This window comes from Agelaius phoeniceus, chromosome 2 (genome assembly GCF_051311805.1).
Source record: "Agelaius phoeniceus isolate bAgePho1 chromosome 2, bAgePho1.hap1, whole genome shotgun sequence".
Taxonomy (NCBI): domain Eukaryota; kingdom Metazoa; phylum Chordata; class Aves; order Passeriformes; family Icteridae; genus Agelaius; species Agelaius phoeniceus.
Genome location: NC_135266.1, coordinates 73,261,104 through 73,288,700, shown reverse-complemented (window position 1 = coordinate 73,288,700; position 27,597 = coordinate 73,261,104). Strand labels below are relative to the sequence as shown.

Sequence of the window (27,597 nt, the reverse complement as noted above, 5' to 3'; positions counted from 1 at the left end):
ATTGCCTTGTGAAAGCCTGGAGAACATTCCTGCTGTGTTGAAAGGGTACTGCTGGTACTGGCCACATGGCTTGGGCTGGTTACTCTCCCTTCCTCAGGGATGTTCTGTGTACACCAGGTACTTGAGACACGACTACGACACTTGCCATCAGGTATGCAAGGACCAAGGGGAACTAGAACTGCAGAGACAGGGGGATGAGGCTGGAATTCATGGAATGTTATAAAATGTTCCATTTAAAAGAAAATTTTCTGGAAAGAATTGTTGATCTTAATTGCTAGTGTCATTGTCATGTCAGTGTCAACTTGGGTGTTACAGCTCTCTTACACAGATTGTTCCTGATCTAAAACGAACGTGGCTGATTCCTGTTGGAGCAGTCGACTTCTAAGTCAGGCTTAGTGTCCTGGAGGAATAAGATTTAGCCACAAGTCAGGCTTTTTATTTCCCCACAAGACCCAGTGACCTGGAAGATGTGTCAAGAGTGAGTGCAATCTTAGGTGTGTTGCAGCTGGAGTGTAAAAACCAGAGCAATGGTGAAGTTTTTCCCAGGTAGGCAGTTTTTCTTGGTGATCTAATAACACAGATGCTACAGCTGAGCACTTTTCAGATTCTTTCACATACTTTTATTAAGTTGATGTTGCATTCACTGATGAATTCAAGTGCCAAGTCCATTCATATCACTTTGGAAAAGAGGCTTAAAATGGTACTTTTTTATTAAACATGAATTATACTTCAGTGAAGTATGAACAGGTCTGAACACTGATGTACAAAATCTTGAATGCACTTCCATTGCTTATAAATGGCTTAAGAGAACTTTATGGAAAAGTATACATATGGGGAAATTGCAAATACAATTAAAACATGAAGGAACTTCCAGGCAAAGCAATGTGATTTTGTATTTATTCATTTATAAAAGCCCGTTTCAAAAAGTTACTTCAAGTATTAAACTATAAATGGCAACGTTTTCTCTGTGCATAGGATGAGTCCTATCTGTAACATACAAAAAAATACAATACGTGCATCATTGTTACAGGTATCTTTTACACGTCGTCCCAAACTTAAATACAGCTCATTCCAAGTTTAGGCAGCACAATTAAAAATAACTTTGTGGAAGTAGAATAGCTGGGACATTGTGATTAGTGCAAATGTTGATGACCTTGCTGGCAAATACAAAAAGAATGCAGAGATAAGAGGGATGTTTCATTCATCTAAGTTAAAAATGGAACAGATTTAACAGGAGGAATGCTGCCTCTCTCTGGGATAGCTTCATGATTGTAAATCATCATTCAGGAAGATTTAAGTTTCCCACAATAAAGCTGATAACAGGATAAGGGACAGGAGGAATCACAGAGGACCATGCTAAGCGTCTTTAAGTTGTCAGCTAAGCAGTGTAAACGGAAGGGAATCAGCATGTCACTCCCAATGCTTTGGTGACAAAGTAATACAAATTCTTCATCTCTGACACATCTGCTTGACTGCTGAGCATGAGCTCTCTGTTTCTCAGGACAGGGGGTAGGAAGAAAGATGGGGAAAACTCCCAAAACCAAAGAAATGTCCTGTAAACATTATCAGACTTCACTACCTCATGGAAACAAATTCAAGTAATGGCTTCAGAAAACAAATGGCCAAACACCGGTTTTAATCCGCATTAAAACAAACTACTTGTAATTTCATGACGTTTCACAACAGTTACATAATTAAGAAAAATGTGTATAAAAAGCTCTATATACAAAATAAATTGATAGAAATGAGTGTAACAAATGTGTTCAGTACTAAATCCCTTCATGTGCAGCTGCTCTCTTTGGTGCCACTTAGGGATAGAAAGAAGAGCCTCTGAAGTGCACACATTGCTGTTTTTTAGGTACTGTGAAAAGACATGTTTGTGAACTAAAAGTAACTGCTCTTTGGAACCTCTCTAAATGCACACCCAAATCCTCCAGTCAGACACAATTTTAGAGGGTGTCCTTGGAGAACATACACTATGAAACTCAAAGCTGTCGTGGTTTTGTTGTTATTTAACTGTTAAATAAAAATCTGGTCAGTCAGTGCTCCAGATCCAGGCAGATTTGGTCAATCTGTGTCGGAGCCAGCACATCTTGGTAAATCTGCCAGACATTAATACTGCTGCAAACGCTGCAGTTTTCCTCCTCTTGGGGCTCTGCTTAGCTACAACTGGACCATACTCCAGTTAGATCATGAAGTCTTTGTGTGCATACTCAGTGGTATTGAAATTCGTCCCAACCCAAAAGATGATTTATAATTAATAAAGAAGAACCACACAAGACCAAAGGAAAGAAACAGTACCTGAAAACTGTGAGTATTCAGCACTCTGGAGAACAGGACCAGTTTGTAAGAACAGCATACCAAAAGTAGCTTGGTACTTGTAAATTCCACACTCAAGAGGCAGCTTTAACAAAAATATTACCATGATTTCTACTTAAATCACTAAAAATAGAAGTACCCAAACTTCCTCTAAAGTAACCGTCAGATTATTTAAAATGGAGGTTTTTAATCACATCTGACTTATATCAATACAGTCTCAATACTGTAGGAAGTCAATTAATATCAAGTCAATTAATACTCCTCTTCCTGCCCTCCTCCCATAATACGCCTTTGGTAGGCACAGCAATGATGGGTGCGTTGCACACTCTGTGAGTAAATAACAGTAAGAAAAAAAAAAACCAGTATTGTGTAGTTTTAAGTAATTTCTATTTGTGGATTTTCCTGCCTCATATTCACAGGGACAGGTTTTTTCAAGACATTTCAGAAAAATGAAATCCTCCCCTACATCAGGCTTCTGTTTTCACACTGCGCATTTAAAGCCATTTAAAAAAATTTTTGAGTGTATGTAGATTTTTTTTTTAAAGAGAAAAGCAGAAAGAAACAAGAAAGCAGTTTCTAATCACAGCCAATGTCAACTATCCTACAATAACTACTACATATTGCTTGTAGTAGTCATTACTTTAATGGATCTAAAAGCTTAAGGGCTGCTATTTTTAATGACAACTTAGGTATTTTCAAGACTCCCTGATACAGAGTAGGCTAAAGCACAAAACCAGCATTTACAATACAGCCCAATACCCTAAACAGTTGTTTTCTCAGGATCCATCCCCCTTCTGATCTCCTGACCATGGGCCAAAAGTACCCCCTTCCTGCAGCCCCTGCCTCTGCTAGCAGGGACACACGGATGGCTGCTTGCAGCCCAACAGCCCAAGAACCATCCTGCTCCCTCATGGACTTCTGGCACAGCACAGCCCAGGGAGCACTCAGGACAGAATCCAAAGGCAGAGGATGTCATCCTGGCTGCCTTAGCCATGATACCTCCCTCAAAGCCCAGGCCTGCCAGGAGAACCTAACCCCTCCATCCCACTGGCTGGCATGCCCTTAGAATTCAGCAGTACAATTCCCTTGGAGAACTTAATTCCTTTAAATCAGTCTGGGGTTCCTCTTAGTCCCCAGTCCCCCAGGCAAAAAAACCAAAAGGTGTTGGGGGTGGTGAATGTGGGAGAATCATCTTTCAATCATTTTACTACATTTTGTATTTGTAAAAGTGACTTTCAGTAATACCTGCTTTTACACCAACAGTAACTCTGGCCTCAGGATTATCCTAAACCCACTGCTCTCCTTTTCTTACCTCAAATATGAAGAAAAATCTAGGACAAAATATTCCTGTGATCTGCATAAATATGTTAGAATTGTGAGTTCTTAATGAAAAACCACAAAAATGTCCATCAGATATACAAAGAAGTGGTTTTAGAAGAGCAGCACTTGCTAGAAAATGCATATGGAGATAGCACAGTCTGTTTACTTGCAGTTTTTCCTGTAGATTCACTATCCTGACTAAAGAAATCAAACAAGTTCTGATGTTGGCCTACAGGATACATACATTCACGGGGGTGGGGGGGGGGGGCATATGAAGCACTTTGGGGAGCAGGTGGGGGGAGCAAAGACCATATTGCTGAGTTCAGTGATACTTAGGATTCTGACATACATTTTGCTTATACTTCTGCTAGATGATGTCTGTGCATGGATGTATTATTTCAGCTATAATACATGGATGCAGTAAAAGCCAGATGAATCCCAGGCCCTCCATGACAGTTCCACCAGTGTTTGGGGCTGCAAATTATGATATTCAGAACAAGCCATTTAAACACGCAGTCTTCCTTCTCTCTTATCTTCCCCAAGAAATTTTGCTGGTGTGAGACTGCTGAGAGCTTATGTTAAGATGGCCACTTCTCACTTAACACTTGAGAAAAAAAAGCTAAACCTTTCAGATCAATGTGTAGCAAATGCTTTTGTAAGTTTTGGAATTAGCAAATGCAAAATTTCTTGTACAAAGTTTGAAGAAACATCCTGCAACTTTTATAAAACATGCAAGTTTGGACCATTGTTTCTGTCTCAAGAATATCCAACAGTGAAATCATAAGTTCTCAAAGAGTTCTTGTTCCAGAAGATTAATATTTAAGAAAAATTTATTATATCCAAAGACAAAAAATACTTATTTTAAACCTTACAGTATACTTGATACCTTAGTATTTCCATCATAAACAAATTTAACTCAAGTAGCAATCAGTCTGGGAGACAAACCAAACAGGTTCTTTTGGACTAGATCATCAATTTGACTACTACCTTCAGTCTGTATGAAAAGGGCTCATGTCTATTTGTAATCAGCAGCAGCTGAACATCAGAAATCTTACAGACAGAAAAATAGTATTTGCCACTTTTTCCAGGTGCAAAATTGCAATACCACCCAAAGATGAGTTAGCAGTCTTCTCTGTAGAGAAGTGAGGAAAAAAAAAACCCCATGTTGTTTGCTGTAGGTCTTGAGCTAAGAATGGGATGGACTTGATTCCTCACACAGGAAACACACTTTGCCTTTTGTAAGCAGGTACATTGCTGCACAAAGCCATCAGTCTTTAGCAATTTCAGCATCACTTAAACAGGACTTGAAAGTGGGAGGTTAAAGGATGCAATTTTTCAGTGTGCTAACACAGATCTATGATGTAACACTAATCTTCTCTTAAGTACCTGATATTTGTACTTTAGAACCAATAAAACCTTGTGCCTTTATAAAAAGATAAAACAAAAGTATAAAACAGTATTTATAAACCATCAAGAGTCCCATGGAAAAAGCAGTACTCTGCTTGTTCTGTTTCTAGAAACACACAACTGCAATATGATTTTTCTCAGGAGTACTTTACCATTTTGTGGCTGCCTTACACAGAACACAGCAAACAGTAACAGAAAATGTAAGAACTGTTAATTCCTTTTTGGACTGTCTTTTCCTTGTATGCTGACTGACAATTGTTGGAAAGTAATAATCCATCTTTTTTTCAACTAAAACCCAAGTTTTCTTCTTTGAGCTCTGTCCTTGGTATAGTTAAATAAATCAAGTTAAAATGATGAGGAAGCTCAATCCTATAGCAAAAAAGCAACACCCAAGTTAAAGGCTTTTATGTTGTTGGCATTGCCTAGCTCCAAAGCACAGCTAGTAGAAGGAAACCTCAGTCCCAAAAGACTTGGAGAGCTGTGATCATGGGGTAGACTGGTTAATAGGAAGAGAGGAGAAGACATCATCCAGTCCCTTCCCCATCACCTGGCATCTGAACTATGTATACTCCCACTTCAGACTTGCTGACCATGCTCTAGGCTGACTTTTTTTTTTTCTTCCTTTTCCTTTTTTCTTTCCTTCTGTACTCTGGAGACCTGCTATGGAAGTGACTTCTGCAGTGCCTAAGGTATGAAGTTTGCCCGTGAGGAGGTAAGAGTCTCTGCAATCTACCCCCACCACTGCAGCATAAAAGAAATGCATAGTTCCCACTCTGGACCTTGTGCATCCAAGCAGGGCACTTCTGGATCTGGCCCTTTGGTAGCAGTATATAATTCAGTGTTGCATAAATGCACATTAAGAATCTTAAGGCATCTGTCTTAACTTCCCTGCTCTGCGATAGTGCTTACAAGAATCCATTGTACTGTGCAGAAACTTGAATTTCTTGTCTCTTCCTAAAATGTTCATGTTCCATTTTTTCCTGCTCAATTTCTTCCAAACAAAATTAAGTAATATTCAAGCTCAAAATGGGTTGCAGAAACCTAGTGAAACAAAAAAAAAGGTAATTAATAGAATTATCCAATTAGCTTTGAACAAACAAATCATAGTGCATTACACAAATGCACCTGGGTAATATGATTTACAGACTTCTGATTAAGGTAAGTAGTTAAGACAACTGTAGCTCATAAATAGCCTTCTGGGAGGGTGTGGGTTTTTATTTCATACTTCTTATGTTTTAGTTCAAACATTGTGTTACTGAGTTAATTTAAGGTAACACATACCCAAATGCTTTTGGATGGAGTGCAAGTATGCACTTTTATTTATACAATTTTTAAAACTAGTGTAGTTTGGGCAAATATAACACAAAGTACAAATTCTTCCTTTATTAAATCTGGCCTCATTTTAGGAAGAGAGGGAGGATAGAAAAGAAATTAATCTCAAACTATTACCAATTAATTGTCTAGCTTAAAACAGTCATCTATGCTCCCTCTCTAGGTCAGTGGAAAGAAAGATTAGGACCTTTCTGTAATACCCTATCAAAGGCTGCTGGGATGAGCTGCTCTCAGAAACTTCTATTCTGCTCCATGAAGAACAGAAAAGCCTTCGTGACCTATTTAGATCAGATTAGGTTTTATATAGCTGGAGGCTGAAAGGAACCTCTTGCTTGGGATATTCTTTAGCACATTTATGTAACATTAAGAAAAGTTGGAAAGGGGAAACTTACCATTGGTGAGTTCTCATGGTTGAGTAGGTTTTTCAGAAGTTGTAACTAACTAGTCTAATCTTGGTTTTGTATGAGTTTACACTGAGCACTCTGACCAACATGAGGCCAAGCATCACACCATCACCCACAAAGGCCTTTTAGAAAGATTTTTTTTCCTTGAAAACAAACCAACTCCCTCCCAAAACTATAATTTTAGGTCAGAAGTCTCCTTAAAAAATAAAAGGAAAGGAAACAAAAGTAATCCTAAAATTACTGAGCTTACCAAATTCAAATGTAGTGTTTTATTTCTGATAAAAATGTGAATTACTTGCAGAAACATCACCCCCACCACAAAAACCACAACAACAACAACAACAAAAAAAAAGACAAAAAAAGAGGTGGTAATGACTCAGCTATAGTTTCTACAGCTGTTAGTTGACCAAATAAGATTTGTTTGTCTTCCAGAAAGGAAAACTTAATGGTAACTTATAAGCTCACCACAGTAGAAAGTCAACATAAATGAAGTCTAATTTAGTCATTGGAAATACACCAAAAGAACTTTCATATATGCACCAGAAAGTGCTGTATTTCCTATATGCAAAGTGCACACAGGGCACTTTAATGCAAGAAACATTCCAGAAGACCACTGTCAATTCCAAATGTGATAGAGCAGCCTGTATGCAGAGACCTGTATTCACTTATTGATCTTCCTTCCTCAGGAACATGCAGCTTCCTAAAGAGCAGAACATGGCCCACCAATATATGACTAAGAAAAAGACATTTAAGGAGCTCTTCCTCAAGATAGCGTTTCATCTCAGAACTGCATTTAGCATCAGATTCTTTTCCCTGGTGAGGTAACAAATCCAGCACTACCCACTTTAATCTAAATTACAGGATTAGTCTGACTCATCCCAGGCCTAGCCAACCCATGTTTCCTGCACTACAGCATTACTCCCATTCTTGTCTTCTCAACAGCCACTCTGAATTTTGTTTAGACTTTGTTATTACCCATCCAACATCAGAGGACTCTTCTGCATTCCGTGACTAGTTGATTTTTGACTTTAAGATGTCAATTTTATTCATACATGTACAGAAATAGCAATCAATTATGTTAGTCTTACCTGTTTCTCATTGAGATGGTTGGTTAGTAATTAGCTGAGATCAACTTTCCAATGAAACTATAATATGCTTTTTTGCACCTAGAATGTGAGAAAATCTCAATTATGTGTTTTTGCAGATCTGCATAACAAATAGCAAAGATTTCAAACCAGAAAGCACATTGACCATGTTGTGCCTACTTTTACAAAAATATTTTCCTCCCCCTTACCAAACATAAAAGATCCCAAATCTCAGAACTGAAGTGCAAAAGTGGAATTACTTATCCATATACCATCCACTACCGTAACACAACAATTAATTTTGGAGCAGAACATGGGATGCAAGTTAGCCTTAATTCTAAACATCCTGACTTGATTCCATGGAACACATTTTCTTCTATATCACTCCAGCCAATTCCTAAGGACTTTCTAGGTGCCAAAAATTAAAAAAAAAAAAAAAAGGAAAACTGAACCACGAACAAAACCACTACCTGATTTCACATTTTCCTCTTCAGGGCCAGTTTCCACCCACTGACAATCACCGGATAGCAACCGATTTTGTGATTCACTGAGTGGTCGAGTGGTTACAGAGCTGAAAAGTAAGCAAAGTCAACAGGAATTCTGTAGCAGCTTCAGACATTTCTAGAATAGTGAAGTTATTTAAAAGCAAAGTTAATAACAAAAAAGTGCCAACTGGAAATGGCTGCCTGCCCCCAGCCCTAATTCCTCTACAGGCTTGTTCCAGTCATTAGTCTAAAATAAACCCCTACCTGACACAGGCCACTCACTTCTAATGGAAAAAACCCACGGATTGAGACACAAGAAATGGCACCCTGACAATAACACTGCCACACAGCTAAAAAGAAAACCTATGCAGTTCCATCTGGAAGAGCAGCCAAATGCTATCTTATCCCATGCAAATGCCAGGGCCGCCTTCTGAACAATCTTCTGAATGTAAAAGGATACTTTTCTGTTTGCACAAGGGTCCTGTTCCTGTGTAAATTCCACAGGTTATGTTGCACTGGAAGTAACTTCTTCTCTGTATTGCCTTTGAATCCTCAGGTTACTGCTGTTGGCAACAACCTTCAGCTTACAAATTCATTAAACTATGCAGAAGACTTCTAAGGTGGCAAATGTAAACAGAAACTGCACACAGACTCTTGTCGCTTTGAAAATACATTGAAGATACAAAACATGCAAATTTGAGAGGGATAAAAAGTAATGAGCTAAAAACCCCAGCATGAGAGATCTACTTCTCTTGCAAAATGTCTCAGCATTACTTGCTTAAGCATGCTTGAGGAGATGAAATACAAATAATACCTTGTCTTTCAGAAAAAAAACCCAAACCAAGCAAATAAACATTTTTTTTCCATGGGCAATTATTCAGTCTTCCCAAGGACTTTTTTGATTGTTGCTGAGAGCCAGTAAGCTCCCTTACTTTCGGTATTACTTCTTCCTTAGAGCCTTACGTTACAACAAACCAAGACATAGTCAAGTTTTCAGTCTTAATCTAGTCTGTCCTTCACTGAAGACTTACAAACTTACTCTGAATAGACAAGAAGCATAAAGAATTCAAAAACTAACTTTGAAATAATTTTTTCTCTAGATAAGTATGAAACAGTACAAAATCAGTATTTAGGTGCTATAGCTACCTTTTGGCAGGTTCATTTTGGCTTGAGACTGCAAGTTGTTCTTGATCCATAATCACCAAACGAGTTGGGAAAGTACATCCATCTCCCAAACTAAATGAGAAACAAAGACTCAAATCACTGTTGGTAGCTCACTTAAGTGAACTGAACAAGGACCCACAGAAGAGGCAAAGGCTACAGGGTCAAATCAATTAGCTGAGCACAGTGCTGAACTCCAGACTTTAGCAAGGTAGTTCTACCACTAAATCAAATGATCAGTTAATTAAATCTTCGAGCTCAATTGATTCCCACTCTATCACTGAGTATGGATTGCTGTGCACAAGCACAAGTCTGTGGATTTCAGAAACACAGATGTATTTCAGTAGACTGTAGCCCTAATCTTCCCCTAAACCAGCATGCACACATGGCAAGACTCTCTGGTATTTACAACCTCAGAAGCTGTATAATAAATAACATTCTGGTGGCCATGCTTTCCCCTTCACTCATAATTCTGAAATTAGCTAAGCCTTCCTTTAAAGTTTATCAGGACAAAATGTGGTAGCAAAACAGATCGAGCAATCTACCATGGAGCTTCCGTCTGTAATCACATGGTAGTTGAGCAGACAGCTGAGTCAACTTAAGCTGCTGGTATAACCTCTGCAGTTTGATACCAAGACCTCAGCTTCACAAACAGGTTCAGCAACATTTTTACCTGATACACAGACCCCCAAGAGCAGTGTTGAAACACAGTTCCTACTCTATTCTGCTGAAATCTGGTAGTGGTTGGAGTGTGCAGCACATCAGCCTTGCTTCATAAGGCTTGTCTGCAACTCCCTAATGCTGGCTCAGCTGACATTTTAATTCCAGCATTTTTAATTATATCAGATTTTCCCCCTCCTGTTTCTTATTTACATGCAATTTCTTAGATGGCTTTTGATTCCTAAAGTGTCATCTACAGAAAAAGGAAAGCTGTCAAGCTTTTCCAGGGCCAAGAGAAGGTGTTTTTAAGCTGATGTTGTTAGGATGCAGCTGTTTGAGCTCCTCTGAGTTGCTGATTTCTGCTCTATAATCACTGAGACTATCACCAAAAGGTGTACAATTTTTGCAATATGCTTCTCAAAGCTTTTCAAACTTCTGCATTTAAAAGGCTCTTGTCAACAAGCTCCATCTTAGAATGAAAACTCTGTGTGGAGTTTGATCGTTTTCTCATGCACATTTTCCCTGCACCAATATTTATTGTACTGGATATACAAGTTGGCTTTTCAGCTGTGCTTGATTTTTTAGTAGAAAAGGAAGCAAGGTGGAAGTCATGGAATCAATTAATTCCCTAATTCATTACTGTTCAGACTGAATACCTGGTAAAGATAGGAAGCAACCAATACTTCTTTTCATCTCCAAAAACCTCCCTTAGATTTTTGCTGCATCCAAGAGAAAAGCCATTTTTATCAGGACCATTTCGAAATGTGGGTGCACGGAATGTTTCTGTAAAATAAAAACATGCAATTCTTTAAACCACTAAGGAGTCAGGGAGTGTGAAGAAACCAAAACTTCACTGCTAAGGAGCCAGTTTTGGGCAAGGTGCGGTGATCTTGATGTATATGTTATGAGGGGAGGGAAATTTAAAAAATCTCAAGTAATCAGAGGAAAAAAAACCCCACAGAGTTAGTGAAAAATGAGAAAATCAGGTAAGGAGGACAGTCACCTTGTCAACTTTCTGTCTTTACATTTAACAAAGTCTGAGATAAAGCTAAGTACCATCAGCATGCCAAAGATATCCACATACATCCCTTATTCCTTGGTGACTTGCTCTCTCTTCAGCTTCTTTGAGCAGACAACTTTCTCTTTTAGGAGTAATTTACCATAAGTACCGCTGGACCTAAGCCCATACAAAAGAGGTTTTTCCACATCTGCCAAATTAGGAAGCTGAATTAAGAGCATCCCGTGCTATCAGAGGAAGATGAAATCTATTATATTAGAAACAGACACACCATGAACTATAGCAAGCCACCACCATTTTTGTACTCAGTCCAGTTACGCCCTTGGCCAAGAACTGAGAGGAATCATTGTTCCCCCTCCATACCAATATCTTGTTTTTTAAGATCATGATCCAGAAAGCAGATAAAGAACTGTGTGGCCAATTATGACCACTGACTTTTGGGTAAGGAATATGTTGAAGTTTTCTTCAAAGCTAAAAAGAAACTGAATATTCCTTACCTGTAGATATGTCAAATAAAAATAATTCAAATAACTCTCCTATCAACCAATCAAAAAAAACTAGCAAAAAAATTCTAGCCAAAAATTATTTTACTTTTAATCAACCCACTTATTTTTGAGGTTAGAAATTTAAATTCCAATGAAAAATATAAGATTTTGACTTACTCAGTTGTAGAAATACTCATCAGTCTCTGTCCCCCCACACACTGCAAAAACCACTCTCAAGTGTTTCCTAGCAAGAACTTCAAATACTTTAATTAAATGCACATAGCTTGTTTATGCTGATCAATGCCATTTAAAATGTTTAGGCATAAAAATATGGGAATCTCTTATTATCTAGGAAATGTGTATCAGTGTTCTCATTTTTATCACACTCTTACAAGCCACTTCCTAATAATAATGTTAGGTTTTTTTGACAGGATTTAAGAATACTTGTTTGCATCTAGTTCAAAATGTAGTACATGTTCATGTACAGTAGAGCCTCTGACTTGGTAGGGGATACCCAGCTACTCTAAGTATTAGAGCAACAGTGATGAGTAGCAATTGGGTTACATCACAGTTAAAATCACAACAAAAATGCATGGTGCCACAGAGGTCTCAAAAATACAAACAAAAGAAATGAACAGTCATCATGAATCTGAATGCTTGGCTCCAGCAGAGGACCCCCCATAGGCTTCACCTTCCCTTTTGTTTCACGTTTAATTACTTCCACCAAATATGCTTTTTATTGCACAATATTGAAAAAATCAATATTGATATATGTGATGACATATTATGTAGGCCTCACATTCTCATTGAATTGTCATTTTTCTGGAACAGGAAAAGTTTCATATCCCAATGGACTGACCTATAGTTGATCTGTTTTTGCCAACTAGCCAGCAGTGGTAGCTGAAGAGTGACAGTATACTGATGAAGAACATGGCTGCCACAAAGAAAAGGAATAGTACGTGGAACTTTGCATGGGTATCTGGCAATTCATTCTGGGGAGAAAGAGAGAAAGAGATTAATATGTGAACACTTCCAGAAACTAAGGCACTATTGTTGCTGAACATTTCCTGCCACACCCAGACTGCTATAGGTCTTTCACCTCAGTTTTCACCAAGAAAGAAAAGCAGCAGCTTTTCCTTTCACGTCATGTTAAACTGGAAAAGGACAGCATTTAAATCTCATGGGTACCCCTTCCCCCAGTTTAGTACTGTGAGTGCACTTGTTCATCCATGCTTTTCAAATGCATAGTAGGGGGCAAGGCAAAACATTTTCTATACCAGAAAATCTTAACTGTGCAGCCACAGACAAAGAGACATGGGGAAAATATGTCCAAAGCCACTTCCTCTGAAGGGGAAAAAAGTGCAATTCCTGCCACAAGGTAGTAATACTGTACCTAATTCTCAGCTGGTATAATGAACATAAAAGGTAAATGGCTGTCATGAACAAGTCCTAAACAAGACATGGGATAGATGTTCAATTTTTGATCACCTCTAATGTTTAAGCAACAACAAGCATGTACCTAGCAAAACAAATTTGCCACGTCTGACCAGGTAGAAGTGAATCACCAGAAATCTATGTGGAAAACAACAATTTCAGTATAACCACCATAAAGAAAGCAATTCCCACCCATATCAGATTGTCAATTCCACCCCAAACTATTTTCAGACTTTCAAAAGGCCAATGGGATTTGTAATAATACTATTCCAGCTCTATATCCTCAAAATCACAGCACTTTCAAGCAGTTGACCTTTAACAACATTATGAAAGCAGAGAGGCTATTTTTACTCAGCTACTTACTTAGCATTACTGCCATTACTTTTTTCCATTAGTGCATTCAGTACACCCATTTATCTACGGCTGACTTTCTTTTTTAAGCTAAAACACATTTCAATTAAGATCAAGTGCACATAGGTATATCCATTTCCCTGTACATAGCTTATATATTTATAGACAACAGATTACTAGTCTCCTTCCTTCTGTGATGATGTGAATACCTGCCTGGACTAGAAAAATTGTAGTAGGAACCACATTTAAACATTGACAGCAATATTGTATTTTACCTTTGGACAATTCTCTGCAGCTTTCCTGCGGCAAAGCTTTGCGCAAAGAAAGACAATTTATTAAACACTAGTATTATGTTAAGACAGGGTGTTTGAAAACAGCACAGGCTTTGTTAAGAACAAAATGGTTGGTGTGTAAATGTGCTCTTGGATGTGCCAATTTCCAAAGCACATCAGCAGCTTTAGCCCCTGTTCTCCAAGAAAATGAAGAAGTATGCAAGAGCCCACTACTAACTTCCAAGGCATGAAATCTTCTACTGAAGCATAGATGTACTGGAATTCAGATTGTGACTGGATCACTTTCAAGTGGTTGCTCAGCTTGGTCAGCATGACTAGACCAACTTCCTTCTTTGCTAGTTGTTTTCATCACAAATAAGAGTTATGTGAATATTCTGTATGATGAAACCATTCACAAAGGTCTGAAAAGCTCAGAATACTCCTGAGGTATCAAGTAATGGTTTATTAATTAAAAATCTTTCTGACTTCAGAACATATCCATTACCATTAGACGTAGTTTCAGCCAAAACCATAAAAAATAAATTGCCATTCTTTGCACGATTTTCTTCATTTAAAAGAGATCAGATAACAAATCAGTACAGTTTTTCTTCTTCTTAATTTTCTTCAATACAGAGAAGTTTGTAGGATGTATCTTTAGTATAACACCTGAAATTGAACCAGTGCTTGAGAAAACAAAGGAAGAAACAGAAAAGCTGCGTTCAAATTAGCTTTTAAATTCCAAACTTTATACCTTAAGAGTGGTATCTTGGCTAAGATGCCAACACTTAACTAATCTGTTGTAGGCAAGATGTATGGCTTTTAAATTCCATTAATATGTGCAAAAAGCTTAGGGAGAGCCCAAGCATCTACATTACAGTCAGGCAGATATACACAGCATTTTCAAAAGTGCTGGCTGCCATCAGATAATTCTATAGTAAGCAAATGACAGAAGAGTGCAGCTCTCTAAACTGCCATTTAAGTTCAGCTTCCTTTTTACTGGCCATTTTGTTACTTATTTACTGACAATTTGTGCAACAGTCCCTCTTCCACCTGCAGTAGGGATATGTTGTGTTTTGCGATCCACTGAATTCCAGCCTTGCAAAATACTCCACTTGCTGCTTATTCCTAAGCTTCACGTTGAAGCAAAGTAACTCTTTCTACCTCAGAGCACAAGGCAGTGTTCCCCAGCTGCCCAACTGATTTTTGTAACTTGAATTCCTATGGCTTTTTTGAAATTACACATTTAAACAAAATAATTCTCTACAAGGAATTCTCAGGAGCTTATTCTGATGCTAAAAGAGCAGCAGCAGCTTAGTCTTTGTGTGTTCTGTGGGTCAGAAAATCTAAGTTTATTTCACTTGCATCTTCCTAAACCAGCAGCTCTAAAACCTGGAGGATTTTTCGAATTATGCATGAATAATCTGCCTGATCCCCAAGGAGCATTTACCTCTTCTGACTACCCAGCCTCAGCCACTGGTTGTAACTTCCTGAATGACAGTTGCAGAACTGAAGCATCTTTTAAAGAAGGCCAATTCTTTACTGGAGAGAAGCATGCAGACTTTGAGTGTGTATAACAAGCTTATTCACAGTGGTGTACTAGCAGCAGTCCACGTGCCCCCGCATGTGAAAAGAGAGTGAAACTTCAGACACTGGTTATTTAAGATCGTTATCCTCAGCAGCAGCACAGAAGCAGAGACTTGCAGGTGAGAGAGCTGCAGAGTTTACAAAAGGAAGCAATTTGCACAACACAGTCTGGACTACTTAGCACACAATAGGCTGAAGCCAGTCACTATTCAAGAGTCCCCTACAAACTCATTTGATTGGTATCAGGTCATAAAATCCCTCAAACAAAAGTGCTGTCTGAGCTTGATTTGTTCTTCATTTTTCAGTAGACAGGTCCAGCCTAATCTTTGAAAAAAACTCAGATCTGATCTACATCCTTAGTACAGGCAGGAGGAATGAGTTCTAACTAATGATGTGGAACCACTCCTTTTTTTTACCCCCTTATTATTAATACAACCAAAGTTTTGAAGAAGCACATGTTATCCACCCAGGGCATGTATTACATCCTTTATTTAGCTATACTCAGGACTGAAAATTAATCTGGAGGACAGTGAAAGACACTGAAAACATAATGGTTTCAAGGAGGTGGCAGTGCAGCAAGAATAGGAGTAGACACAAATATAAGCTGGGAAGCATCACCAGGCACTGTGTAAACAAGGCATCAAGCACTGGGCATCCAGCCAGTGCTGGTGTTCGTGTCAAAGACATTTGGTTGTCTTAAACTGGCATTTTATCTTAAACAATCTCTGATGTAGAAATAAAAATGTCATGAATATAGAAAAAGCAGTTATGAGTATAAATAAAGAAATCAGTAACATTCCCTTATCTACAAAACAGATTTTAACATCAGCATCAGTGTGCAAGCCTGTGGTAAACATTTCCAGCCAGTGTAGCTGTTCCAGTATTGTATGCACAAAAATCAAGACCTTTCTTCAGCACTTCTGCATAGAGTATGAAATGTGCTGTGTAAAAGTCTTCCATGTGTAAGGGAGAAATACAAAGGTTTTCTTCAAAAGAAGAATTTGGTAGGTGTGCATGTCTCACAATGTTTCCAAGTATCTGCGTAGGAGCATCATGTCTCTATGCAAGTATTATCAACAGTGCAAAACAATGGATTGCTACATTTGTCTACTTAGCACATACACCTCTCCACAACCTCATAACAAGTTCTTCCCCCAGGCTACATTCCTCAAGAAGCAGTCCATACTTCTTTCCAACACTGGATGTATCCAGCAGTTTGTTGCACAGTCTCTGAAAAACATCTGTGAGGAAGCAAAAAATAAGCACTACCTTCTGAAGGTATACTGTAACATTTCCTGTAGTCAAGCTCTGGGAGGAAAAAACAACCTTGATTTGCTCAGTTTTAGACCATGGTGCTAATAACACCAAGTTTGTGGGTTTTTAATCCCCATATGGGCTGTTTACTGAAGAGTTGGATTCGATGATCCTTGAGGGTCCCTTCCAATTCAAAATATTCAGTGGTTCTGTGCATCTAGACAGCCTTGACAGAAAATGTCCAAACAGCAATCTGTCTGATGCTGTAGCAGACAAAGCTGAGGATTAGCAATATACTGAAGCAATCTACAGACAGCACATGTCAGCAGCATTCTGCTTTGGTTTGCATACAGATGTACAGAGAACCTTCCAAGAGAGCACTTGCCTAAAAGCTTATATACAAGAGACATACAAAAATTTGCAAGCTTACATGATTATGGAGCTGCCACCTCTTTCTGGAAATGTACTTTATTAAGTCAGTTATAAACTCAGAAGTGTCTTAGCTTAGTGAAGGGGGTGACTTAATATGAGTAAAGTGAGTCAGAGACCTATTCTGCTGATAAGATCAGGGCATTGCCAGATTCAGTCTTGAAAGTATCCGGAATTGAAAGCAAGTACACAATTACATTGTCTATTGTTACATTTCAGAAGTAGTCCATTCTTGCAGGAAGCATTTTTAACAACTGAATCAATAATAAAAAAATAATCCCTCTTAAGTTTACTTCCTTTGCTTGAGAGTCCACTTCAACATTGTGTCTGATGAGCTTTGGAAGAGTCCTGCTGCAATTGTTGGTATTAAATGTTTGTTCAACGTGGGCAGTTGTCCTGTGGCCTTTTTTGTCTATAAAGTAATGTAGCAAAGCAAATTCTTTTTTCTTTTTTTTTGCTTTAGAACTGACTGGTAAATATGTAAGAGCGCATCTACAGTTTCCTTAGAAATTGTATACAAAGCACTGGAAAGCAGCCAGGCAGATGTTTGGAAATGGCACATTCACAGATTGAAAATTTAACTATTTTACAGCCAAGCAAGACTGAACAGCAGAATCAGACCATTTAATTTGAAATATCTTTTAAGACCCAGCTATGACTGATAAACACATTATGGCTTTCATCTCACAGTACTGACAGCTCAATTCCCACATGGCTCCTTGCTCTCCCGTGACAGGCTGCTATACAGAACTCACAGGTTAAAGGAATACAGTACTTTGGCAGATCAGACCCACAAGTTTAGATAACACAAACTTCTTTGCACAGTTTATCTTAACTAATGCCAACTGTCTCAGTACAGCTATTTTGAATACACGATCAAGCTTCTCTTACCCTGACATGGCAGCAACCTTTTGCTCCAATAAAGCAAATACCAATATCTACCACTGCAGATAATTACTACTTTTCCCAGTTACTCTGACAGCAGCCAGCATTTAAGAAATATATGGTATTATTTACCCAAAGATGTGATTGAGACCCTTCCACTTGCGGTAACTTTTTGCATGCTCATTAATGGAAATGGATTGAGGGAATTCTGCCACTAACACTTCAGCCTAGAGATAGGAAGGCACACTACAAGTTTTTCTAGATGAAAGGGAACAACTACAGAAGGCACTGTGTTCAGCCTGGATGTGACTGGAACAAAACTGATAAGTGCAATATAACACTGACATACAAGGATGGTTGCCTTCACATAAATGTTATTAAACATACTAAGATGGATGTATGTGTATTAACCATTTGACAACCCATAACAGTTGCAAAGAACATGTATAGCATTCATACTGTACATATCTTAGCATTCTACTCATACCAGATCATAAAAGCCACTAATATGAAGTTCAAACATGCCTATGTAGGGACTCCAAAACAGAGCTCAGACAGTTCCCAACAAATTAATCTGCCTTATCTGGCAGCAGATTATCCATAGATAAGTCTGGGAAGATACAAAATTGTTATTTATATTTCACATTTGTCGGTATTTATTATACACACACACATATATAATTATACATATAGTAATTGTTTGATAGGGTCTGTTCCTTCTTTAGCCTATCTTTATCTATATCTCATAGTCTCATAAAAACCTGAGCTGTGCCACTCAATTTTGATGGAGCAGAGAAATTGCACAGTGTCCTCATCAAAAGTCCTTCCCCCCCCTTACTCATCCCAGGCAGTGTAATATATTTACTTCATCAAAATTCATAAGGTTCTCCTGCTTCAGTCACTGTGATTGATGTCATTAATGACAGTGAACCACAGAACAGAGTAAATGGTGAGTGACAACATGCTGATGCAGCCTTCAATAACACATGCAGTATTAAACAAATGAACAACAACCAAAAAAAGCCTTAGAACTTACTGTCCAAAACTTTATGAAGTACTGCAAGACTGTAGCAGCAACAAACAAACAGTACAGTAAGGAATACATTAAAAACAGGAGGAAGAATTTGTAGTTAGAAAATCCCACACAATTATTCACCCTAGAAGGAGGGGAAAGAGAAAAAGGTTACTAAGGTATACAAAAAATAAAACAAACAAAAAACCCACAATACATTGCAGAGCAAAATGTGTATGATGTCAGTGGCATGTCCAAAACACTCTGGCACCAGTGTTTCATAAGCAATTTAAGCCACTATTTTGAAGGAAATTTCTCAGGCTGAATGATCTGGGCCTCTCCCATGAATTTTACCCCCCATGATTCTGTAGGACAGGACATGAGCTGGCAAAGCATTACAATACAGACAGTCCATACAGGAAGCAATTCCCACTACAAACTAACTGCAGGCACCACAGAAAGTAACAGGAACCTCACCATCAACTTCAGTGCATGCTGCTTGGTTACAAAACCACCTCTAAGTCAACTGGTGGTACTAATGTTTTTCACAGTGGTAGCAGATAATATTTTTACTGACTACCAGTGAACAGAAACTGCAAAAGAGTCTGAGTGAGTCATACATATCACCTAAAATCCAGAAATTACTCTCCCATTGCAGTGGTATCTCCTCTCCTGCTAACACCAACAGAGTAAACAAAAGAAAGAAATGGATTTTCTCACAGGTCTCGTTAATGTCAAGGTTTCTCAATATGAGGAGAAACTGCACGATTTGGACTACTGGGCTTACAACTTTAAAACTGCATCACACATTTATTCCCATATATTAAAGAACTTCTGTGGAAATCAAGGTTTACTCCAGAAGTCCATTTTTGAAGTAGCATCTAATTAATCATTCTTATACTGATTTTTTAAAAAATAAACTTACCATGGACAGTGGTGATCCATTTTTAATACACATCTGAAAGACAGAATTTCCAGCAAGTTAAGACAAAAAGTACATTTTCTTTCCAAGACACATAACTTTAGCTTCTACAGTTTTGGGTGTTGTTTTTTATTGATTGATTTTTTCAAGTATTTTGCCCTACTGTATCTTTTTCAAGCCCTTCTCAATCATACAAATTCTCTATACTACAGCAGCTGTTCTTTTACCTAAAAGAACCATTTGAAATTCAGAACAGTTATGAAGAGAGTTTCTTAAATTAGCATTGGGAGCATTACTGAGCAACACCATGTACCAGTTCATTAAGCCACACTAGTTTTATGTGTTTGCACAGAAAACAAATCCAAAGGATCTGTCAGGGTTGTGTTGATAAGGTGTGTTAGCCTGGCATTCACTTCAACTAAGTCTACCTTAGGGTTATTTTTTCTACCATTTTGCATGCTGCTTGTCCTTTTTTTTTTTTAAGTTAATGGAGGAAAAGATCAGCACAAAGGGCAATTTGAATAGCTCACATGCCACTTTAATCCAGTTTTAAAGTAAACACAGTTACTAGACATTTCAGACACATAGACATTCATTGTATTTGCTAACAAATTTGATTTTAGCCAAAAGATGTGTATTAGGTTCTTCAGTTAACAAGATTTCCTCAAGCTCAGCCTACTGAAGTCTTATGCATAGCCTCAGCCTTCAGTGCCTGTGCAGACTCCTCTGATGATTCATAATGAAAACAGGGGATAGCAATGATGTTTTTGAAATGTTAAAGGCATGTGACTCTAAGGCCAATTTTTGAGATAAACATTTCTAGCAGAACACATCTGTTTCAAAGCTACAGAAACAAGTACAATGAAACAGTTCAATAATAAGCTTTAGCTGGTGCTGGTATCTCAGACCTACCTTTCTTTACTTTCACTCTATATGATTTTTTACTTTTTAATTAATCTATTTTTTAATATAATCTTTGTTTTACAAGGCTACAAGCAGGTTTCCTAAAAAATTCTGCCACTTTAGACAATAGGGCTGTACCATAATATTGCACCAACAGAAGGAACCGATCCACTGAAGACATGAACACACTAAAGAGATGATTTCAGGAAAGGGAAAGTCTGTAATTCCAGATTCAGACACTTACACGTCACAGGCAGAACAGTGGTGGCAGCGGTCAGGTTTGATCAGCTGGCATCGATCGCAGTATCTGATTGCTGTATTTAAGTGCAAGGGTCAGGTCAGTAGAATTCACCTCATATTATGAAAGCTTTCCCCCTTAACATGAACTGAATCTTAAAAGAGCTTCCTGCCCTTCCCTTCCACACCTGTTCTCACAGACTGTCACACACCTAATCTCATATGATGCGTAGTTTTGATTTTTTAAGGAATGTAACATATTAAAGTATTCAAAACTACCTCTTACTACTCTACTGATTCCATTTTCATTTACTCTTTGACTCCCAAGTCTTCCTATCCTTCATCCTCTGGCACTGATCCCCTTTTCTCCTCTGCACAGGGTACTAAGGCATCTCATTGTGAAACTACATTCTGCACTGGCTTTCATTATCCACTTCACCAAACAATGATCTAGCAGACTGGTCAGTAAGTCAGATCTTCCTCATCTTTCCTGGATATTTTTAAACAGACCTTCAGGTTTTTCTCAATGGAAATAAGACACCAGCACAGACAGTTGGAAAGCAGGAGGAAAGGCAACACCTACAGCTAAATAGAAATTATAAGAGCTAGCAACAGCTTCCCAGACCACTCCAGGAACTTAAGACTGGGATTCTCTTATATGGGGGCCTGTATTTAAAAGAGCCAGGTGTCCTTAGACTTTCTTTGGAAAAGTCACAGTAAACTTTGGCAATGGTTATTTTGAGAAGTTTACATTTTTGGAAATTCTACAGGGTTGTTAGTTTCAGGAAAGAGAAAAAGATATATGCACGTACAAAAGCTACAGATTTTTAAAGAATATACATATACATAAGACAGCACTTTCACAGCTCATTCATCTATAAATTGGAATAAAATGCCTACATATATTAAAAGCAAATCCAGAAACAGTCCATAACTAGATTTCTACTGAATTGCAGATGGGAATGAAACAATACTTATTTCTTTTAAATTGCAAAAGCATGTTAAGATCTTAAGTATGTTTCTCCTCACACTGAATCAAAACAGCTCAAAAAGAAAAAGAAAAAATTTAAGTTAGGATAAAAGTCATTATAAAATTGAGCAACACATATGATTTTCCCTTTTTCAAGCTATCGTAGCTATATTTGTTTGCTGTGTTTATTTTTAATTGCCACAGCTGGAGAGAACTGCTATCATCTCTCTTCCTGCTAGAAGACATTTTTCTTCTTTAATTTCAAGTAGTGGCTTTATGTTGAGAACCCCAGAAAAAAGACTGCTCTTTCTCTCAGGGGGATTAAACACCAGGACAAACAAATAACAAAACATCATGGCATTTGCAATATGTGCTTAATAAATTATTGATTCAATGGCAACAAATGAATAAACAGCAACTTGAGGAGCATAGAACTATCTTTATATCTCACCTCTCGATGCTGTTGTCGTATAGATAGGCAAGTCTTTGGCAGCTCTTCTTAAAATCTCCTGCTGGATTTCTGGTCTCTCTTCTTTTTCATATTGTTCTTTATCAAGTTTTGACAAGCAGAACTAAGAGGGATGTAGAAAATGGATAGGATGGGGAAGATTAATTATTACTTTGTTTTCCAAGGAAAAGACCCTTTGGGTGTTCCCATCCACTGACCCAAAAGCATCATGTAAACAAAAAAAAGAATGCTACAGGAATTACAGGAGATCTTTAGAACTCCTAAGTTTCTGGATGTATTTAATTTCTGGATGTATTTTTAAGAAAATACATCTCTGCTCCATTATCTATAGTATTTTCTCTCCAACACAAGGGAACACAGAGACTCAGAGTGAGTTTTAAGGTACAAGTTTTCCTTTAAGTCACTATAAGCATAATTTAAGCGAACTGTGAACAAGAGGAAGGTGCAACAAGTCCTTTGCTGCTACAAGGCATTGAAGTTCTCTTACCCCACTTCCTCTCTAACATACAGAGACGTACAAACCAGATGGGGGAAAAAAAGGCAGGCAGGGGGTGTGGTGAGCTTCACAGCCCCACACAGAAGCTGGAAGAGTTTAACTGGATTTTTAACTCAGGAGTAGTCAACACTAGTCTCAAAATTCTTAAGTTGTATTGAAAGCACCTTAAGCAAAGCCTCTACAGTTTGGGAGTGTCCTACAATTCTGAGTAAAGCCTGACAAGCATTCCTGTTGAAACCTTACTGAAATGTAAGCCTTTACCAGAAAATCCTGGAGAGCTTTTACTCATTTGTGAAACACTTAGTTTGGTATCCGCTGAAACAGTATTTCCCAGTAAGCCCCACAAAAACCAGCTGACGAGGCTCTGTGCAGCGGGGGCTGAAATGACGATTTTCTTTGGTATTTTTCTGTTCCAAAGCACTTCTAAACTCTGAGCTTCCTGCATGGACTACAAGAGCTCTCTTTATGAGCACACATAGACAAAGCATTCATGGTAGAGAGTGGAAAAATGCTATGTGTGCAGCTGGAACAAAAACTGGCTTAGTGTGGTTTAGTATGATCGTATTTTCCTACCAAAAACATGTGCATGATTTGTTCACATGGATTCTCCTCTCATCCTGTACTTTTTCCTCTTTTGGATTACAGTCAGTTGGCAAGCAACAATGAAGACTCCACTTACAGCAAGGAGGAAGCAGTAAGACATTGCTGTAATTTCTCTGTGCTATTTCCTAACCCAGAATGCAAGCAAGATGCCTCACAGCTCACAGAATCTAGTTAAGCCTCCTGTCACATGTAGCACCATCCCAGCTACTGCGCCTACACACCCTTTGAGGGTGAAACATGAAACATGTCTAAATAATACCCTTTTAAATAACCAGAACTAGAACTGATCTATGTGAAAGGTGAAATTAAAATTTAACATTTCAGCCATCACTTAAGAGTTTGATCTAATTATTTAAATTTAACCACTCAGATCGATATTTATTCAAGCATGAAAACTGGAGACGCTCACATCAAAAGTTTAAGGCAGATGTGAAGCAACATTCCAGCAAACAGTAGTGCAATACACCTTAATCCCTACTACCCTTGTGAGGCTGCTAGGCAACCCAGGTATCCACGACCTGCAATCAAGCAGAGGTTGCAGGAAACATGAGTACCCCCTTTAGATGACATTTCAAGGCAAACCATTAGTGCACAGAAAAGGAACCCACTAAAAAGATTTAAAGCTTTTTAAATTTGTCCATGTAACATCATTGTATTACTCTAAAAATCCTGGATAGGATTTTGGTTTTCCAAAAAGCTGCATTTCTTTTCTAATTTCAGAACTTAATAGGGCTATGAGACCACAGTCTCTCAGGACAATAGCAGGATATGTTCAAAGGCATCCAAAGTTGTCTGTTACCACACAGCAAACAGAATTCCCAATGAGGTTCCAGCAGTTCTTATTGAAAACAGAAAGAATCCCTTTGTTTCCTTCCTCTTTCTGGATCTTGTATAATGCTGATTGTTCTTTCTTAGGACAAATGCACAGGGATTACACTAAGACAACAGCAGCTGCAGAATCTTTTTTTTAGTTCAATAGTAAGATCACAGGATGCTATTTGTTTTGCAAGAATAGCCAATTTGAATGATTAAAAATATATACATTTACACTCTCACACAATGGAGAGATACTGAAGTCATCAACAAAAAGTTTGTTTTTAAGTATAAACAGCATAAATTACTCACTAGTACATGAACAGAAGGGATTTGCCCAGAAACAGGTGCTGGGTTTTAAATGTGGTTGGTTTTTTGCTTTTTAAAAATTTTTTGAGTGTGGTTTTTTGTTGTCCTGGTGGGAGAGGTTTTTTGTCCCTTTTCATTTAAAGCTAGCTGTAGAAGAAAATTTTATCAAATCTGATCTCTCTCCACAGTTAATATACAAAAAATTCATTACATGCCATATGCTGAAGCCATCCCTTTTACTTGCTGAATACAAAAAGCCTGCTAGATCATCACTGTAACTACAGGAAAAGTATTGTCAGGATAAGTTTGCTATTAATGAAGAATTCAAGAAGACAGTAAAAGTTACTAGGCATTAGCATTAAAAGCAGCTCTAGTTCATATAGCTTTATAAAATCTAGAATAACTAGAATGTAGTTTCAACTACGTTCTAACTAGTTAATCTGCTTAACTCAACCATTTTCCTGCAAAACCACCACAGAAAAAGCAAAACTAAATTACCCTGAAGACAAGTCCCTTTGAATTTTTAGGTTTACCAATTCATAGACTCATTTAGGTTGGAAAACATCTAAGGTCATCAAGCCCAGCCATAAACCCAGCACTGCCAAGTCCACCACTAAACCACATCCCCAAATGCCACATCTATAAATGTTTTAAAACCTCCAGGGATGGGGATACAACCACTTCTCTGGGCAGCCTGTACCAGTGATTGTGACAACAAGCCTTTCAGTGAAGAAATTTTTCCTAATATCTGATCTAGACCTCCCCTGGAGCAATTTGAGTCCATTTCCTCTTGTCCTGTCACTTGTTACCTGGGAGAAGAGGCTGACCCCCACCTGGCTACACTCTCCTTTCAGACAGTTACAGAGAGCAGTAGGGTCCCCCCAAGCCTCATTTTCTCCAGACTGAACGCCCCCAGGTCTCTCAGCTGCTCCTCACAGGACTTGTACTCCAGACCAACAGCTTGTGCTCCATCTTCAACAGCTGCATTTAGACTTTTTGCTTAGCTAAACAGCAGAATAGTGTTAGGCTTTTTACACTTCATATTCTATAGCTTTAACATACAGATCTCTAAGCTATAATTAAGCACTACAGAGCAGTGTTTGCTTTTTCTTCAAAGCATGGGAATAACTTGTCTCAAGAATGTTTAAGGTTGACATTAGCACTAAATGTCAGTCTTGCTGAAAACAGAATAAAAATTCAACCCCCACAGAGCAACCAACACCTCAAACAGTTTAGACAGTTTAAAAGCTTTGTAAAAACAAGGAAGAGAAGTGCAATATTTTAAATTCAGTCCCTGTATTTAATCCTTACATACATACACATTAGAGAAAATGGAAAACAAGGTAATCCATCTCAGGCTTATTGGAGTTAATATGGTTCTTTTTCAAAGCAAAACTTCATCATGCATTCTTTCGCTATTATATAAAGCTTCTTTATGTAGTCACATCTCAGTGTTCCTAAACCTTAACCCTTGACTAGTAAGTGGGTTCAGTCCTCCAGGTCATAAGTATACATTGCATTACTACCCTTTCTTATTCAAACAACAGTTAAAACTGCCTAAAAAGGAAACATAAAAATGTTGTCACTGTACTTCATTTATCATTTTTAAAAATTCCACGTTTCAAGAAAGCCACTTCATAGCATAGCACTGTACAAGACTGCCAAACTTGTGATGATTTAAACACACATTTTGTATAAGGAAATGTCATTACACAAAGCATATGGTATTTTAAGATTAACTTGATCATTTTCATTCATGATACACTGTCATGCTGTTCTATTTTAGACAATGAGAAGGCAAAGGTGAATCATGCAGTACTGCAAACAAATTTCATCACTGAAAACAGTTCAGCTATTTATAAAAAAGGCATTGACATTTTCATAACATTATACTTACCTCATTAGAGGGGGTTGCAGGAGATGTGAAAATTGTCTTCCCATAGGACCATACAAACATGACAAATGACAGATGAAAAACTACAAGGTAGACAACTGCAATAAAATACAAATCAGAATTTGGTGAATATAGCTGAAAAGAACAACAAAAAAAAATCAACCCCGATCTTTGAGGAGGGCTAAGCAACTACACTTAGCACTCTAGGACTGTTCACTTAAAAAAATTAAATAAACATCCACCCTCACTCCCCAAATGTTATAGCTGCTCTTCCTCAATGAAATAATGTTTTTATTATAGATTACAAAGTGACCTTGAATGCTTCCAGGGATGGAACATCCAAAACTTCTCCGGGCAACCTTTGCTGCTGCCACAATAAAGAACTTCTTTCTAATACCTAATTTATACCTGCCTCCTTTCAGTTTGAAGTCATTCTCCCCTTGTCCTATCAGTCCATGTCCTGGCTACAAGTCTCTCCCCAGGATTCCTGTAGTCCCCCCTACAGGTACTGGAAGGTGCTATTAGGTCTCCCTGGAGACTTCTCCAGGATAATAAGCCCCAGCCCCCTTAGGCTGTCTTCAGCTGGACAGGTGCTCCATTCCTCTGATCATCTTTGTAGCCTCCTCTGCACTCACTCCAACAGGTCCATGTTCTCCCTGTGCTGGTGCCCCAGAACTGGATCTAGCACTGCAAGTGGGCTCTGAGCAGAGCAGAGGGGCAGAATCCCCTCCCCAGCCCTGCTGCCCACTCTGCTTTGGATGCAGCCCAGGACACCACTGGCTTTCAGGGCTGTGAGCACATGCTGCTGAGCCATGTAGGGCTTCTCATCAACCAACATCTCCATGTCTTTCTCCCCAGACTGGATTGCTTCTCAATCCAGTCTCTGACCAGCCTGTACTTGTACTTGGGATTGTCCTGACTCATGTGCAGGACCTTGCTGAACTTCCAAAGTAGATTTTGAAGGAGAAAACAAATCGACAAAACCCACCCCCCAAAACCAACCAAACAAAATTCACCACCAAAAAAAAGGCCCCCACAAAACAAAACCACATCCAAACAAAAAAAACAAACAAGAAACCCCCAA

The 27,597-nt window shown here is 38.3% G+C and overlaps 1 protein-coding gene across 5 annotated transcripts in view; it reads right to left on the bottom strand.

Moving 5' to 3' along the window:
- Positions 1-594: 594 nt before the first annotated feature.
- The window catches only part of ZDHHC20 (zDHHC palmitoyltransferase 20), a 55,549-nt gene continuing 28,546 nt past the window's right edge, over positions 595-27,597 (bottom strand). For 3 of the 5 annotated variants that reach the window (XM_077173878.1, XM_077173874.1, XM_077173879.1), the window contains exons 3-14: positions 26,517-26,611; positions 22,381-22,501; positions 20,967-21,036; positions 19,823-19,855; positions 18,922-19,042; positions 13,737-13,772; positions 12,536-12,668; positions 10,830-10,956; positions 9,499-9,588; positions 8,338-8,438; positions 7,871-7,948; positions 595-6,087 (exon numbers count right to left, since the gene is read on the bottom strand). In XM_077173878.1, coding sequence (XP_077029993.1) covers positions 7,911-7,948; positions 8,338-8,438; positions 9,499-9,588; positions 10,830-10,956; positions 12,536-12,668; positions 13,737-13,772; positions 18,922-19,042; positions 19,823-19,855; positions 20,967-21,036; positions 22,381-22,501; positions 26,517-26,611 — 965 coding nt within the window. In that variant the 3' untranslated portion in view covers positions 595-6,087; positions 7,871-7,910. The remainder of the gene's footprint in view (positions 6,088-7,870; positions 7,949-8,337; positions 8,439-9,498; positions 9,589-10,829; positions 10,957-12,535; positions 12,669-13,736; positions 13,773-18,921; positions 19,043-19,822; positions 19,856-20,966; positions 21,037-22,380; positions 22,502-26,516; positions 26,612-27,597) is intronic. The other 2 variants (XM_077173876.1, XM_077173877.1) reach the window with 2 other exon arrangements.